Source organism: Pristiophorus japonicus, chromosome 1, assembly GCF_044704955.1.
Source record: "Pristiophorus japonicus isolate sPriJap1 chromosome 1, sPriJap1.hap1, whole genome shotgun sequence".
NCBI lineage: Eukaryota > Metazoa > Chordata > Chondrichthyes > Pristiophoridae > Pristiophorus > Pristiophorus japonicus.
The window spans coordinates 9268129-9281543 of NC_091977.1; the positions used below are offsets into that span (position 1 = coordinate 9268129).

The 13415-nt window shown below is 50.7% G+C and overlaps 1 protein-coding gene across 3 annotated transcripts in view; it reads right to left on the reverse strand.

Annotated features, from left to right (window-relative positions):
• Positions 1-8266: 8266 nt before the first annotated feature.
• lifra (LIF receptor subunit alpha a) overlaps positions 8267-13415 on the reverse strand; it is a 239065-nt gene continuing 233916 nt past the window's right edge. For all 3 annotated transcript variants that reach the window (XM_070877348.1, XM_070877341.1, XM_070877356.1), the window contains exons 19-21: positions 11136-11229; positions 10019-10094; positions 8267-8938 (exon numbers count right to left, since the gene is read on the reverse strand). In XM_070877348.1, the coding sequence (XP_070733449.1) occupies positions 8267-8938; positions 10019-10094; positions 11136-11229 (842 nt within the window). The remainder of the gene's footprint in view (positions 8939-10018; positions 10095-11135; positions 11230-13415) is intronic.

A 13415-nucleotide genomic window follows, 5' to 3' on the forward strand; every position in this document is an offset into this window, starting at 1 on the left:
TAATTTCAGAAGTTGATCCTTCACTAGTGCTGCTCTGCAACTGCTAGTGTGATGCCTGTCTGCAAAAGGCATCAGTTACCTGCTTTAAGCAGTGGATTGACTAATACAGCGGACGGTCGGTCCCCTTAAGCAGCCTGGAAGGGGTATGATTAAAATGGGCTGCTCACCAATCTTCTTATGTATTACCTTGCTTTATCCAGGTGAGACCCCTTCAATCTGTGCGCCTGTCGACGTGTGACATGTGACCATCGCATTACAAAGGACTCGGTGAGAATAGCTGCACTAGAATGTCATTTTTCTAACTAGATGTGCTTACCTCCCCCAAAGAGACAATGCAGACAAGAGACAGATTGTTGGAACAGAATTTATTTATATATATATGTAAAACAGCAATGATTGAATCTTTTATACAAAAAAAAATTCTAGCAGTAAGTGCAAGCAGTTCCTGACTTTAAGCCAAGTTGTAGTGTAGTAAGATTCAGGGCACCATAGCTGTATATGTGTGTGAGGTGCTGCCAGCACCCCATGCTCGAATCCGCTGCTGACATGTTGACCCGAACACTAAAGAATAGAAACATAGAAAATAGGTGCAGGAGCAGGCCATTCAGCCCTTCTAGCCTGCAACGCCATTCAATGAGTTCATGGCTGAACATGAAACTTCAGTACCCCCTTCCTGCTTTCTCGCCATAACCCTTGATCCCCCGAGTAGTAAGGACTTCATCTAACTCCTTTTTGAATATATTTAGTGAATTGGCCTCAACTACTTTCTGTGGTAGAGAATTCCACAGGTTCACCACTCTCTGGGTGAAGAAGTTTCTCCTCATCTCGGTCCTAAATGGCTTACCCCTTATCCTCAGACTGTGACCCCTGGTTCTGGACTTCCCCAACATTGGGAACATTCTTCCTGCATCTAACCTGTCTAAACCCGTCAGAATTTTAAACGTTTCTATGAGGTCCCTCTCATTCTTCTGAACTCCAGTGAATACAAGCCCAGTTGATCCAGTCTTTCTTGATAGGTCAGTCCCGCCATCCCGGGAATCAGTCTGGTGAATCTTCGCTGCACTCCCTCAATAGCAAGAATGTCCTTCCTCAAGTTAGGAGACCAAAACTGTACACAATACTCCAGGTGTGGCCTCACCAAGGCCCTGTACAACTGTAGCAACACCTCCCTGCCCCTGTATTCAAATCCCCTCGCTATGAAGGCCAACATGCCATTTGCTTTCTTAACCACCTGCTGTACCTGCATGCTAACCTTCAATGACTGATGTACCATGACACCCAGGTCTCGTTGCACCTTCCCTTTTCCTAATCTGTCACCATTCAGATAATAGTCTGTCTCTCTGTTTTTACCACCAAAGTGGATAACCTCACATTTATCCACATTATACTTCATCTGCCATGCATTTGCCCACTCACCTAACCTATCCAAGTCACTCTGCAGCCTAATAGCACCCTCCTCGCAGCTCACACTGCCACCCAACTTAGTGTCATCCGCAAATTTGGAGATACTGCATTTAATCCCCTCGTCTAAATCATTAATGTACAATGTAAACAGCTGGGGCCCCAGCACAGAACCTTGCGGCACCCCACTAGTCACTGCCTGCCATTCTGAAAAGTACCCGTTTACTCCTACTCTTTGCTTCCTGTCTGACAACCAGTTCTCAATCCACGTCAGCACACTACCCCCAATCCCATGTGCTTTAACTTTGCACATTAATCTCTTGTGTGGGACCTTGTCGAAAGCCTTCTGAAAGTCCAAATATACCACATCAACTGGTTCTCCTTTGTCCACTCTACTGGAAACATCCTCAAAAAATTCCAGAAGATTTGTCAAGCATGATTTCCCTTTCACAAATCCATGCTGACTTGGACCTATCATGTCACCATTTTCCAGATGCACTGCTATGACATCCTTAATAATTGATTCCATCATTTTACCCACTACTGAGGTCAGGCTGACCGGTCTATAATTCCCTGTTTTCTCTCTCCCTCCTTTTTTAAAAAGTGGGGTTACATTGGCTACCCTCCACTCCATAGGAACTGATCCAGAGTCAATGGAATGTTGGAAAATGACTGTCAATGCATCCGCTATTTCCAAGGCCACCTCCTTAAGTACTCTGGGATGCAGTCCATCAGGCCCTGGGGATTTATCGGCCTTCAATCCCATCAATTTCCTCAACACAATTTCCCGACTAATAAAGATTTCCCTCAGTTCCCCCTCCTTACTAGACCCTCTGACCCCTTTTATATCCGGAAGGTTGTTTGTATCCTCCTTAGTGAATACCGAACCAAAGTACTTGTTCAATTGGTCTGCCATTTCTTTGTTCCCCGTTATGACTTCCCCTGATTCTGACTGCAGGGGACCTACGTTTGTCTTTACTAACCTTTTTCTCTTTACATACCTATAGAAACTTTTGCAATCCACCTTAATGTTCCCTGCAAGCTTCTTCTCGTACTCCATTTTCCCTGCCCTAATCAAACCCTTTGTCCTCATCTGCTGAGTTCTAAATTTCTCCCAGTCCCCAGGTTCGCTGCTATTTCTGGCCAATTTGTCTGCCACTTCCTTGGCTTTAATACTATCCCTGATTTCCCTAAATAGCCACGGTTGAGCCACCTTCCCTTTTTAATTTTTACGCCAGACAATGGCCCAATGGGCGAAGTATCGGAGGGTGGCTTACTGATCTGTACCCGATCCCGTATCTTCAGGATAGGAGCGAGGAGAAAGGGATGTGTATTTATTTTTTTAGTTAAAACACGGGTCTTGGCCGAGACAGAGTTTTACATAAATATAACTGCTGCCTTCTCAATGAGTTTCTCACTCTGCCAAACTTGTGCATCGAGTACAGCCAGGGTCAGGCAGAATGCAGTGTAGGGCACACAGCATTTACTGGCCCCGTGCATTGCCTTCATACAAGGCGCTGACTGCTCGAGTGTGTCTTCAGGGCAGGTACACAAGTCAAAGCACAGAGATCAAGGATGGAAATAACAAGACCGTAGCCTTCAGCTTGTGCTGTGCGAATATTAGCTGACAGTCTGTCTTTTTAAGAGGAGCGTCCTGTTTATTTTATAATGGTCAACACATCGCAGTAGTGAACAAAGTGTTCGAACCAGCATAATCTCATATCCTATAAATCATTGTAACTTCAGCAATCCCAGACGGTTCCTGTATATTCCCGATGGTGCCTCCTGCATTTCTCCAGCTTGTAAACCAATTGCTTGTCTCTTTCAAAAATAGGCTTACAGGTGATTTTCCCCTTTAAATGCTGTAAGTCCTGTCAAAATATGGGAATGCTTTCCTCAGATTCCTGGCAGGCTTGTTTAATTAAGTAAATAAAAATGTAATCTATTTAATTAAACACGACTTCCAGATTTAATCTGCATGCTGCACATCAGTACTAACTAGCTGAAAGGTTGGACTGCAAAGTATTTAAAGCAGATATATATTTTTAAAAGCCAGTCAAAATAATGTTTTTTTTCCTGACATGGAGCAAGAAATTTACAAGTACTTTCCGATCTTCAAAATGTCCTCATCAAACGGCAAATAAACTCTGCTTGCCTCAGGATTAGATAGTCACTTAAAGGGACAGGCAACCTTAAACACAGCATGTGGTATAAGACCACTGCCATCATGTGACGCCACAGAAGACCTGTCAGTAACACTGTGAAACTGATAGCAGCAACGGACTGTGATCCAGAATAGCAGGCCGCATACCCTTTGACCTCGGTCCCTTCCCAATTGGTTGTGAGGAGTCCCTAATCTCAGCCTTGCATTTGGTGGGGAAGAATTTACAGCAGAAACAGGTCCGTGCCGCTGTTTGTTTATGCTGCACACGAGCCTCCTCTTCATCTCGCCTTTATATTTCTTTCTCTCTCGTGTATTAGCTTCCCCTTAAATATATCTATGAAGGCAAAATGGTACCTCAGAGAACCGATCGCTGAGGCTCTTGTGCAGTTCCGACCAGTCAGTTACCAGGTTGGTGCAAGGGATGTTCCAGCAGTCAGGGAAGGGGACGGAGAGAGTTGATGGGAAGAATGGCTCTAAACAGCAGAAAATAGCTTAAGACCAAGCAAAACAATAGACTGCCCACATCCCTGCTCTTAGCTGCACCCTTTTTATTATCTCCAGGTAGTGTTGGGGTGAGGGGGAAGGGAGCAAAGAACGGGTTCCTGTACTGTACACGGTCTTGGAGGAAGTGGGTCCCTGTAGTGTATGGGAACCTGAAGAGGATGTGGGATATGGGACCTTGGGGAGGAGATGTTTCTGTACAGTGCAGGACCCGAAAGGGAATCGGAATGAGAGAAATGCCCTCAGAATTCTTGCACAAACTATTCAGGTGCAGTTTCTTGTCCCTGTCCCCTCTGGGATTCCATTGCACCAATTTAACAATCATTATTGAAATACTGATTTCCGTACCGCTCACTTAAAAAAATTAAACAAGTCTAATAATTACTTTTAGTGATACTGGCAGCCAAGTGTGCTTACAGCATTCCTTTAGAATTAACTGGTTAACACATGCGTTAATACAGAGTCAAATACCAACCTGCTCGCCGACAGGAATGGCTCAACACTTTGAAGACAATAAACTTCACGCGTGTTAGAGCTGAAAGTCAGAACATTTGAAATGGCTGTCCTACCTCCATTCGGTGTATGTATGTGTACACAGCTGAATGTGTATCTGTGCGTGTGTGTATCTGCACGGATGTAGGTGTGTGTGTGGGTATATATCTGTGTGTGTGTGTGTGTGTGTGTGTGTGTGTGCTGCCTTCACCTCGCAGCCCAATTGCTGGCCTTGCTGCTTGCATCAGAAGCTGCGATCAGCTCAGTCCCTGTGGTGTGGCTGTGGGACAGTAACTGTCTCCACATTCAGCGCAGGGGGAACAGGATTGGCCTATGCTCATGGCAAGCTGCGGTGGGTGAGAAGATCGGGTGGGAAGGGAGTTGCCCTCGTTATCTGGAGCTAGAGAGCAGGAAGCCATCCTTCCATCCTTCTCTCTCCTACCACTCCCCTCCCAGCTGGAGAAAAGGAAAATACATTGCAAGTTGTTCTCAATTTGAAATGTAGTTATATAGATGTATCCCGGCAGTTAATATGTACCAGGCTAGTTGAATAAATAAGTTGACAATCCAAATCACAGTTCCAAACGGATTGGGTAAGCAGCACGGGCCCTGAATCACAGAAACGACAGCCCGTCTCTGCAACTCCCAGTGCGCTATAGAATACTGAATGACTCCTTGCTATGGCATTCCTAGTGGCTCCTCACGCAGTGTTACTGAAATCCCACTACTTGGAATCATAGAAATTTACTGCACGGAAGGAGGCCTTTTTGGCTCATCGTGTCCGTGCCGGCCGACAAAGAGCTATCCAGCCTAATCCCACTTTCCAGTTCTGGATCCGCAGCCCTGTAGGTTACGGCACTTCAAGAACACATCCAAGTACTTTTTAAATGTGGTGAGGGTTTCTGCCTCTACCGCCCTTTCAGGCAGTGAGTTCCAGACCCCCACCACCCTCTGGGTGAAGAAAGTTCTCCTCAAATCCCCTCTAAACCTTCTACCAATTGCTTTAAATCTATGTCCTGGTTCCAGGCTAAAATTTTGATAGCAGTTTATATCAGCTCAACAACTCAACCGTTGCCCTTCTCCCTTTCCCCGCAAATTATCAATTCTTTGAAAGTTCCCCCAGCCTTCAGAAGAAGCAGGAGATGAAGTCTGCGACTTGGTCCTTGGGGACTGAAGTACTGAATGAACAGTTCGGTACAACACTGGAGTTTCAGATCACAGCTTGTCCTCGGATTGCCAACACAATCCACAATTCATCTTCTGGCCGGGTTACGGTTGTGTGTCATAACCAGAGAATATTTAAACTGGACCGCACAGACAATCCTCGCAACCAGCTCACGGCGAGCTTTACCGAAACAACAGTCACCGCACTTCAAAGCAATTCACTGTACGCAAAGCGCTCTGGTGTTGATAAAGCACAACACAAGTAGAATTCTCTCCCGAAAACACGGCTCACGTTGCTGTTGTGTTCAAGTCCTGGCGAGCCACTGCAAACACAAACATTTAATTTTAAACAGCTCGGTCTCACCCCCTCCATTCTGACAGTGTGTGTGTATCCACCCCCCCTCCACTCCACTCCACTCTGACAGAGTGTGCCTGTGTGTGTATCTAGCCCGTCACCCACCCCTCCCCCGCCACGCCATGCCAGCCTCCAGATCGCTGGGCTTTGTTTGTTAGCTGTCCTGTTGCAATGGGCTTCCTGGGGAAGGAGAGGTGTGGGGTTCAATCCCTGGGGAAGGCGAGGTGTGGGGATCAATCCCTGGGGAAGGCGAGGTGTGGGGATCAATCCCTGGGGAAAGCGAGGTGCGGGGATCAATCCCTGGGGAAGGAGAGGTGTGGGGTTCAATCCCTGGGGAAGGAGAGGTGTGGGGTTCAATCCCTGGGGAAGGAGAGGTGTGGGGTTCAATCCCTGGGGAAGGAGAGGTGTGGGGTTCAATCCCTGGGGAAGGATAGGTGTGGGGTTCAATCCCTGGGGAAGGAGAGGTGTGGGGTTCCTGGGGAAGGAGAGGTGCGGGGATCAATCCCTGGGGAAGGAGAGGTGTGAGGTTCCTGGGGAAGGAGAGGTGCGGGGATCAATCCCTGGGGAAGGAGAGGTGCGGGGATCAATCCCTGGGGAAGGAGAGGTGTGAGGTTCCTGGGGAAAGAGAGGTGCGGGGTTCAATCCCTGGGGAAGGAGAGGTGCGGGGATCAATCCCTGGGGAAGGAGAGGTGCGGGGATCAATCCCTGGGGAAGGAGAGGTGTGAGGTTCCTGGGGAAAGAGAGGTGCGGGGTTCAATCCCTGGGGAAGGAGAGGTGCGGGGTTCACTCCCTGGGGAAGGAGAGGTGCGGGGATCAATCCCTGGGGAAGGAGAGGTGTGAGGTTCACTCCCTGGGGAAGGAGAGGTGCGGGGATCAATCCCTGGGGAAGGAGAGGTGTGAGGTTCATTCCCTGGGGAAGGAGAGGTGAGGGGATCAATCCCTGGGGAAGGAGAGGTGTGAGGTTCACTCCCTGGGGAAGGAGAGGTGAGGGGATCAATCCCTGGGGAAGGAGAGGTGCGGGGATCAATCCCTGGGGAAGGAGAGGTGCGGGGTTCAATCCCTGGGGAAGGAGAGGTGCGGGGTTCAATCCCTGGGGAAGGAGAGGTGCGGGGATCAATCCCTGGGGAAGGAGAGGTGCGGGGTTCACTCCCTGGGGAAGGAGAGGTGCGGGGTTCACTCCCTGGGGAAGGAGAGGTGCGGGGATCAATCCCTGGGGAAGGAGAGGTGCGGGGTTCAATCCCTGGGGAAGGAGAGATGCGGGGATCAATCCCTGGGGAAGGAGAGGTGTGAGGTTCCTGGGGAAAGAGAGATGAGAGCTGGTGAGCCACGGGTAGCTCAGCCCAATTCTTTTCGCCATTTCCTTTTGATCGATGCAGCAAATCAATGTGGAACAAGGAACGGTAACTGAGGCAGAACTCTGGTAAAGGAGGCGCAGAGCTGTAGTGAGCAGGAGGTTTATCCCCTCGTATTCCGAGTCACATCACAAGCACGTGAGTTTGAAATGGGAACAAAAGGGCTACTTGCCCCGTCGGCCTGGCTCCCAACAGACTAAGTCCAGTCTGACTCATCTCCGGTCAAACTGCAGTGCAGTGTACCTGGTGCCTGGAACAAGAAGCCCTCGCGATACCCAGAGTTATTCAGCGCCAGGTGGTTGCATTTCACAGATAGAACTGCCTTTCATACCTGCATCATTTCGGCTCGAGATTCAGTAATGCACTCAATGCCACGCTTTATAAAAAAGTAACAGTGAAGTTGCAGCCTGAGATCACAGACCAAGATTATATAGAAACGAACAGGAGCAGGCCATTTCAGCCCTGCCAATCCGATATGCAGTGAGAGGCAGGAGTCCATTTTCCTGAGGGCTGTGACTGTTGTGGCTTAGTCAATATTACGGTTACTACAAACTCTCGTAATTAGAAGGTTTCTGCAAGTTGATCCTTCCATCTGCTTTCAAGACCCTGAACTTTGAGAAGAGGCCAATAGAGTAAAGACGGAATGAGCTGCATCCCTTTGCTCGAAGTCCGACTCGAGCAGACTGTCCTGTGGGGTCGCTGTGGTGACAGAGGATTCTCACCCAGTAAAAACGAGACGAAGGCTAATGGCGAAGATTTGGACCCATGTCCCTCCATTTCGACACCCTACCCTTCCCCCAAGTTTCATCCCTTGCCCCCCACCCCCCCGCCCCCCCATCAGCTGTTGTTGGAGTTACTGTCCGAGTTTGAGGATAATCTGGAATTGAAGAAGGGGAGGGACCACATTTTGGGTTTGAAGTCACTGTCCTTGCCCAGTGGTTTCTCCGGAATCAGGAACGCCTGGGAATTGATGGAGGTGGGGCTGCCAATGGATTCGGTCTCAGGTGGTGGGAAGTCTCCGGGGTCAAGGGTCCAGGACACGCGGTGTGTCTGTGGCTGGTAGCCGTTGGCCTGAGACACGAGCTCCTGTAGCTCATTCTGTGTTTCACCCGGCGGCTGGTTGGTGGCCCCGTGGATCTGGGGCTGGTAGCCTGACTTGGCGATCACCTCCGCACCGTCCTCCATTGGTGCCCCCTGCTGATGGTACACAGGGCCCCGTATGCTCGTGTACGTTACCTCGCTGGGGTAGATGGATGGTGACAAAGGGGCCGTTGCCTCAAACGCTGGGTTGGTCTCCCCAGAGGTCTCGGGAGGCGCGCGGTGCGGATTGTATGATAAGACACCTTGATCCTGGCTCTCGGTATCAGAGACATCGTCAGGAACAACCTCGCCCTTATAATCCGCCTCGACCTCCTTCTCGCCCGCTCCTCCAATCCGTTTCTCTTCCACAACCTGGACTTCGTTGGGCGTGCAATCCTTCGGCTCCAGAGTTTTGCATACGTTGACTCCCTAAAAAGATGAAGGAAAATGAAATAGCTGAAGGACCTTGCTGGATTTAGCTGGTTAGATTTGGTCAGCTGGGGTCGTCCCAGTGTATAAGTCTCTAAACTGAGCGACTGAGAAACTCGCACTGGCAGAGTTTCGGTCTGTTCGATATGGAACATGCAGGCCCTCTGCAGGAGCAATACCTACTCACCGAGTCCAGACATCCTGGGCACAGCCACGGTCAAGGGGCCCCACCTCAAGTGTGCGCAAGAGTAGTGACAACACGCAACCTACCAGCACTGGCGAGCTGCCTCTCCGCCCAAGACCACCATGCCCAATCGGGCACTGGATTGCACGGCTGCCCAATCGGAGACAAGTGGGAAGAATGCCAGCTCTGGTGATGGGTCCCTATCAATGAGCTGGCCTGGGCTGCACATACTGCAGACCCACCTGGCTCAGGCCCCAGATTAAATTGTAGCAAGGGGCAATCGGTCTCCTCACCCAACACAATGGCTGGGGAATGAGTCACCAGATAGTGTAAAATTGAGAGAACGTGTCCTATACATGGAATCAGAAATTTACAGCACAGGAGGCCGCCATTCGGCCCATTGTGTCCGCGCCGCCCGACAAAGAGCTCTCCAGCCTAATCCCACTTTCCAGCTCTCGGTCCGTAGCACTGTAAGTTACGGCACTTCAAGTGCACATCCAAGTACATTTTTAAATGTGGTGAAGATTTATGCCTCTACCACCCTTTCAGGCCGTGAGTTCCAGACCCCCCACCACCTTCTGGGTGAAAACATTTCTCCTCAACTCCCCTCAAATCCTTCTACCAATTATTTTATATTTATGCCCCCTGGTTACTGACTTTGCAAATTCTGATACTGCCCCTTCCCGATACACTTCCATTCAAAAGCACACTCACACACAAGTACATACGCAGACAAGCACACCTAGAGATACAAGCACATGTACTCATACCGATATACCCACAAATGTATATAAACATTTAAATACACGTGCACATTCATACACACATTTACTGATATATCCATGCCTACATGTGCACAAAATGTTCGCGTCACCCAGTGCTGAGCTGGACTATACCTGAAGGAAGTTTCCATCCTGCAGGACTTTGCTGTTATTTGGATTGGGAATATCAGGATAAAATGTCTCTTTGATCCTGGAAAAGATGGGAAGAAGGAAAGAGTCAGTAAGCTCAGTGTTATCACCGCCATCACTCCCCAGTGTTTGCTGGTCCCAGCCGGGTCAGGAGTACGGAGAATCCCACCACCACACCCCTATTGCCAATTACACACCGCCCCAGCCCAGTGTCCGCGCAGAGCTTTAAATGTTGTAAAACTGCCGGCTCATTTCATAGAGAAAGTGTGTACCGACACTGTACAGGTCCCGGGTTCCATGCTTAGTCTGATTTCAGCCGCGACACTAATACTGGTCCAGGTACGGATCTAGTGATAGTGTCGGCCGTGGCTCAGTGGGCCGCACTCTCGCCTCTGAGTCAGAAAGTTGTGGGTTCAAGTCCCACTCCAGGAACTTGAGCACAAAAATTTAGGCTGGCACTCCAGTGCAGTGCTAAGGAGGTGCCGTCTTTCGGACGAGATGTTAAACCAAGACCCTGTCTGCTCTCTCAGGCAGACATAAAAGATACAATAGCACTATTTTGAAGAGCGGGTGAGTTCTCTCCAGTGTCCTAGCCAATATTTATCCCTCAATCAACATCACTAAAACAGATGATTTGGTCATTATCACATTGGCTACTGCATTTCCTACATTGCAACAATGACTACGCTTCAAAAAGTACTTGATTGGTTGGCTGTAAAGCACTTAGGGAGTCATGAAAGACGCTATAAAAATGAAATCTTTCTTTCTTTTGGTGAGAGACATCAGCCAGGACATCGGCTGGGGCACTAATACTAGCTCAGGTACAGCTCTAGTGAACGAGAAATCAACCAGGAGCTGCAGGACCCTAGCAAGGATAGAATGGAGACCAGACACAGTGTATCAGGTGGTGGTGAGGTGCCAACACGTTTGCGGAAGGGAAGACTGAGGGCAGGGAGGAGCTCCACGGTTTAGAGGCTCTGGGAAACACTGAGAGCAGAGTAAGAGATGGTGCGATGAGTCTTACAGCGACTCTTACTGCGAGGTAAAATGCAATTGCCACTTCATTGTAAAAAAAAAAGCTGATCATTGAAAGGGAACTTACCATTCTTGCTTTCGGTAACAGAAGATACTGAGTATGATTCCCAATGCTAAAATTCCCACCAGCGGCAAGGTGATCCCCAGGATCAGTGCGATGGCTGATTGGGGGAGGAAAACAAAGGTTAGAACACAAACAGATATATGAATAGCATCGGTAATCACTACAGGGACTTGGGGAGGAAAGGAACTCTGTGTCTTCACGTGCGGAGCAACAAGTGGGCTGAGTGAGGAGGAAGTTCATGATGGTACAGTGGGACTGACAGGCTGTGAGGGCAGTGCAGAATATAACGGAGTGATTATCTGCACGGATATTTGTGCGTCCTTCTGCGCATGAGTGCCGTGGACTCCACCCCTTTGTGTGCCTGCAGCTCGTTCCGGTGGCGCATGCGCAGTGCGATATATGAGGAAGCTGGAAGTGGGGCCGGGCAACGAAACGCGCAGAGCTCATCGCTGCTCCAGCCCGAGCCTGTCGGGGCTTTTGGGTTACCCAGCAAAAATCAATGACTATAATGAAGGAGCCTCCAGGGCTTTTGCCTAGAATATCGTGGTGATTATCTACACAAACATTTGTGCGGCCTTCCGTGGGAGAGAAAACGGAGGTGGGACAGAGGGGGAAAAGAGCGAGAGACTGGGGGCAGAGAGAGAGAGCGAGAGATTGGGGGCGCAGAGAGAGAGGGCGAGAGATTGGGGGCAGAGAGAGAGAGCGAGAGATTGGGGGCAGAGAGAGAGAGCGAGAGACTGGGGGCAGAGAGAGAGAGCGAGAGACTGGGGGCAGAGAGAGAGAGCGAGAGATTGGGGGCAGAGAGAGAGAGCGAGAGACTGGGGGCAGAAAGAGAGCGAGAGACTGGGAGCAGAGTGAGAGCGAGAGACTGGGGGCAGAGAGAGAGCGAGAGACTGGGGGCAGAGAGAGAGCGAGAGACTGGGGGCAGAGAGAGAGCGAGAGACTGGGGGCAGAGAGAGAGCGAGAGACTGGGGGCAGAGAGAGAGCGAGAGACTGGGGGCAGAGAGAGAGCGAGAGACTGGGGGCAGAGAGAGAGCGAGAGACTGGGGGCAGAGAGAGAGCGAGAGACTGGGGGCAGAGAGAGAGCGAGAGACTGGGGGCAGAGAGAGAGCGAGAGACTGGGGGCAGAGAGAGAGCGAGAGACTGGGGGCAGAGAGAGAGCGAGAGACTGGGGGCAGAGAGAGAGCGAGAGACTGGGGGCAGAGAGAGAGCGAGAGACTGGGGGCAGAGAGAGAGCGAGAGACTGGGGGCAGAGAGAGAGCGAGAGACTGGGGGCAGAGAGAGAGCGAGAGACTGGGGGCAGAGAGAGAGCGAGAGACTGGGGGCAGAGAGAGAGCGAGAGACTGGGAGCAGAGTGAGAGCGAGAGACTGGGGGCAGAGAGAGAGAGCGAGAGACTGGGGGCAGAGAGAGAGCGAGAGACTGGGGGCAGAGAGAGAGCGAGAGACTGGGGGCAGAGAGAGAGCGAGAGACTGGGGGCAGAGAGAGAGCGAGAGACTGGGGGCAGAGAGAGAGCGAGAGACTGGGGGCAGAGAGAGAGCGAGAGACTGGGGGCAGAGAGAGAGCGAGAGACTGGGGGCAGAGAGAGAGCGAGAGACTGGGGGCAGAGAGAGAGCGAGAGACTGGGGGCAGAGAGAGAGCGAGAGACTGGGGGCAGAGAGAGAGCGAGAGACTGGGGGCAGAGAGAGAGCGAGAGACTGGGGGCAGAGAGAGAGCGAGAGACTGGGGGCAGAGAGAGCGAGAGACTGGGGGCAGAGAGAGAGCGAGAGACTGGGGGCAGAGAGAGAGCGAGAGACTGGGGGCAGAGAGAGAGCGAGAGACTGAGAGCAGAGTGAGAGCGAGAGACTGGGGGCAGAGAGAGAGCGAGAGACTGGGGGCAGAGAGAGAGCGAGAGACTGGGGGCAGAGAGAGAGTGAGAGACTGGGGGCAGAGAGAGTGAGAGACTGGGGGCAGAGAGAGCGAGAGACTGGGGGCAGAGAGAGCGAGAGACTGGGGGCAGAGAGAGAGATATACTGAGGGCAGAGAGAGAGAGAGATATACTGAGGGCAGAGAGAGACTGGGAGGCTGGGAGAAGACAGAGAGATGGGAGTCGGAGAGGAGGTCAGGAACTCGGTTGGGGGGGTGTGAAGAACATGGAGAGCACAATGGGGATGGGGGAAGAAGTTGATCCAGGTCTAAAGGGAGGGTTGAGAGCGAGAACGTGATCCAGATGGTAAGATGGATCACATTCTTCCAACTCTAACCCTTTTACATCTGCACCAGGTTCTCCCTCCACACCTGGCTGA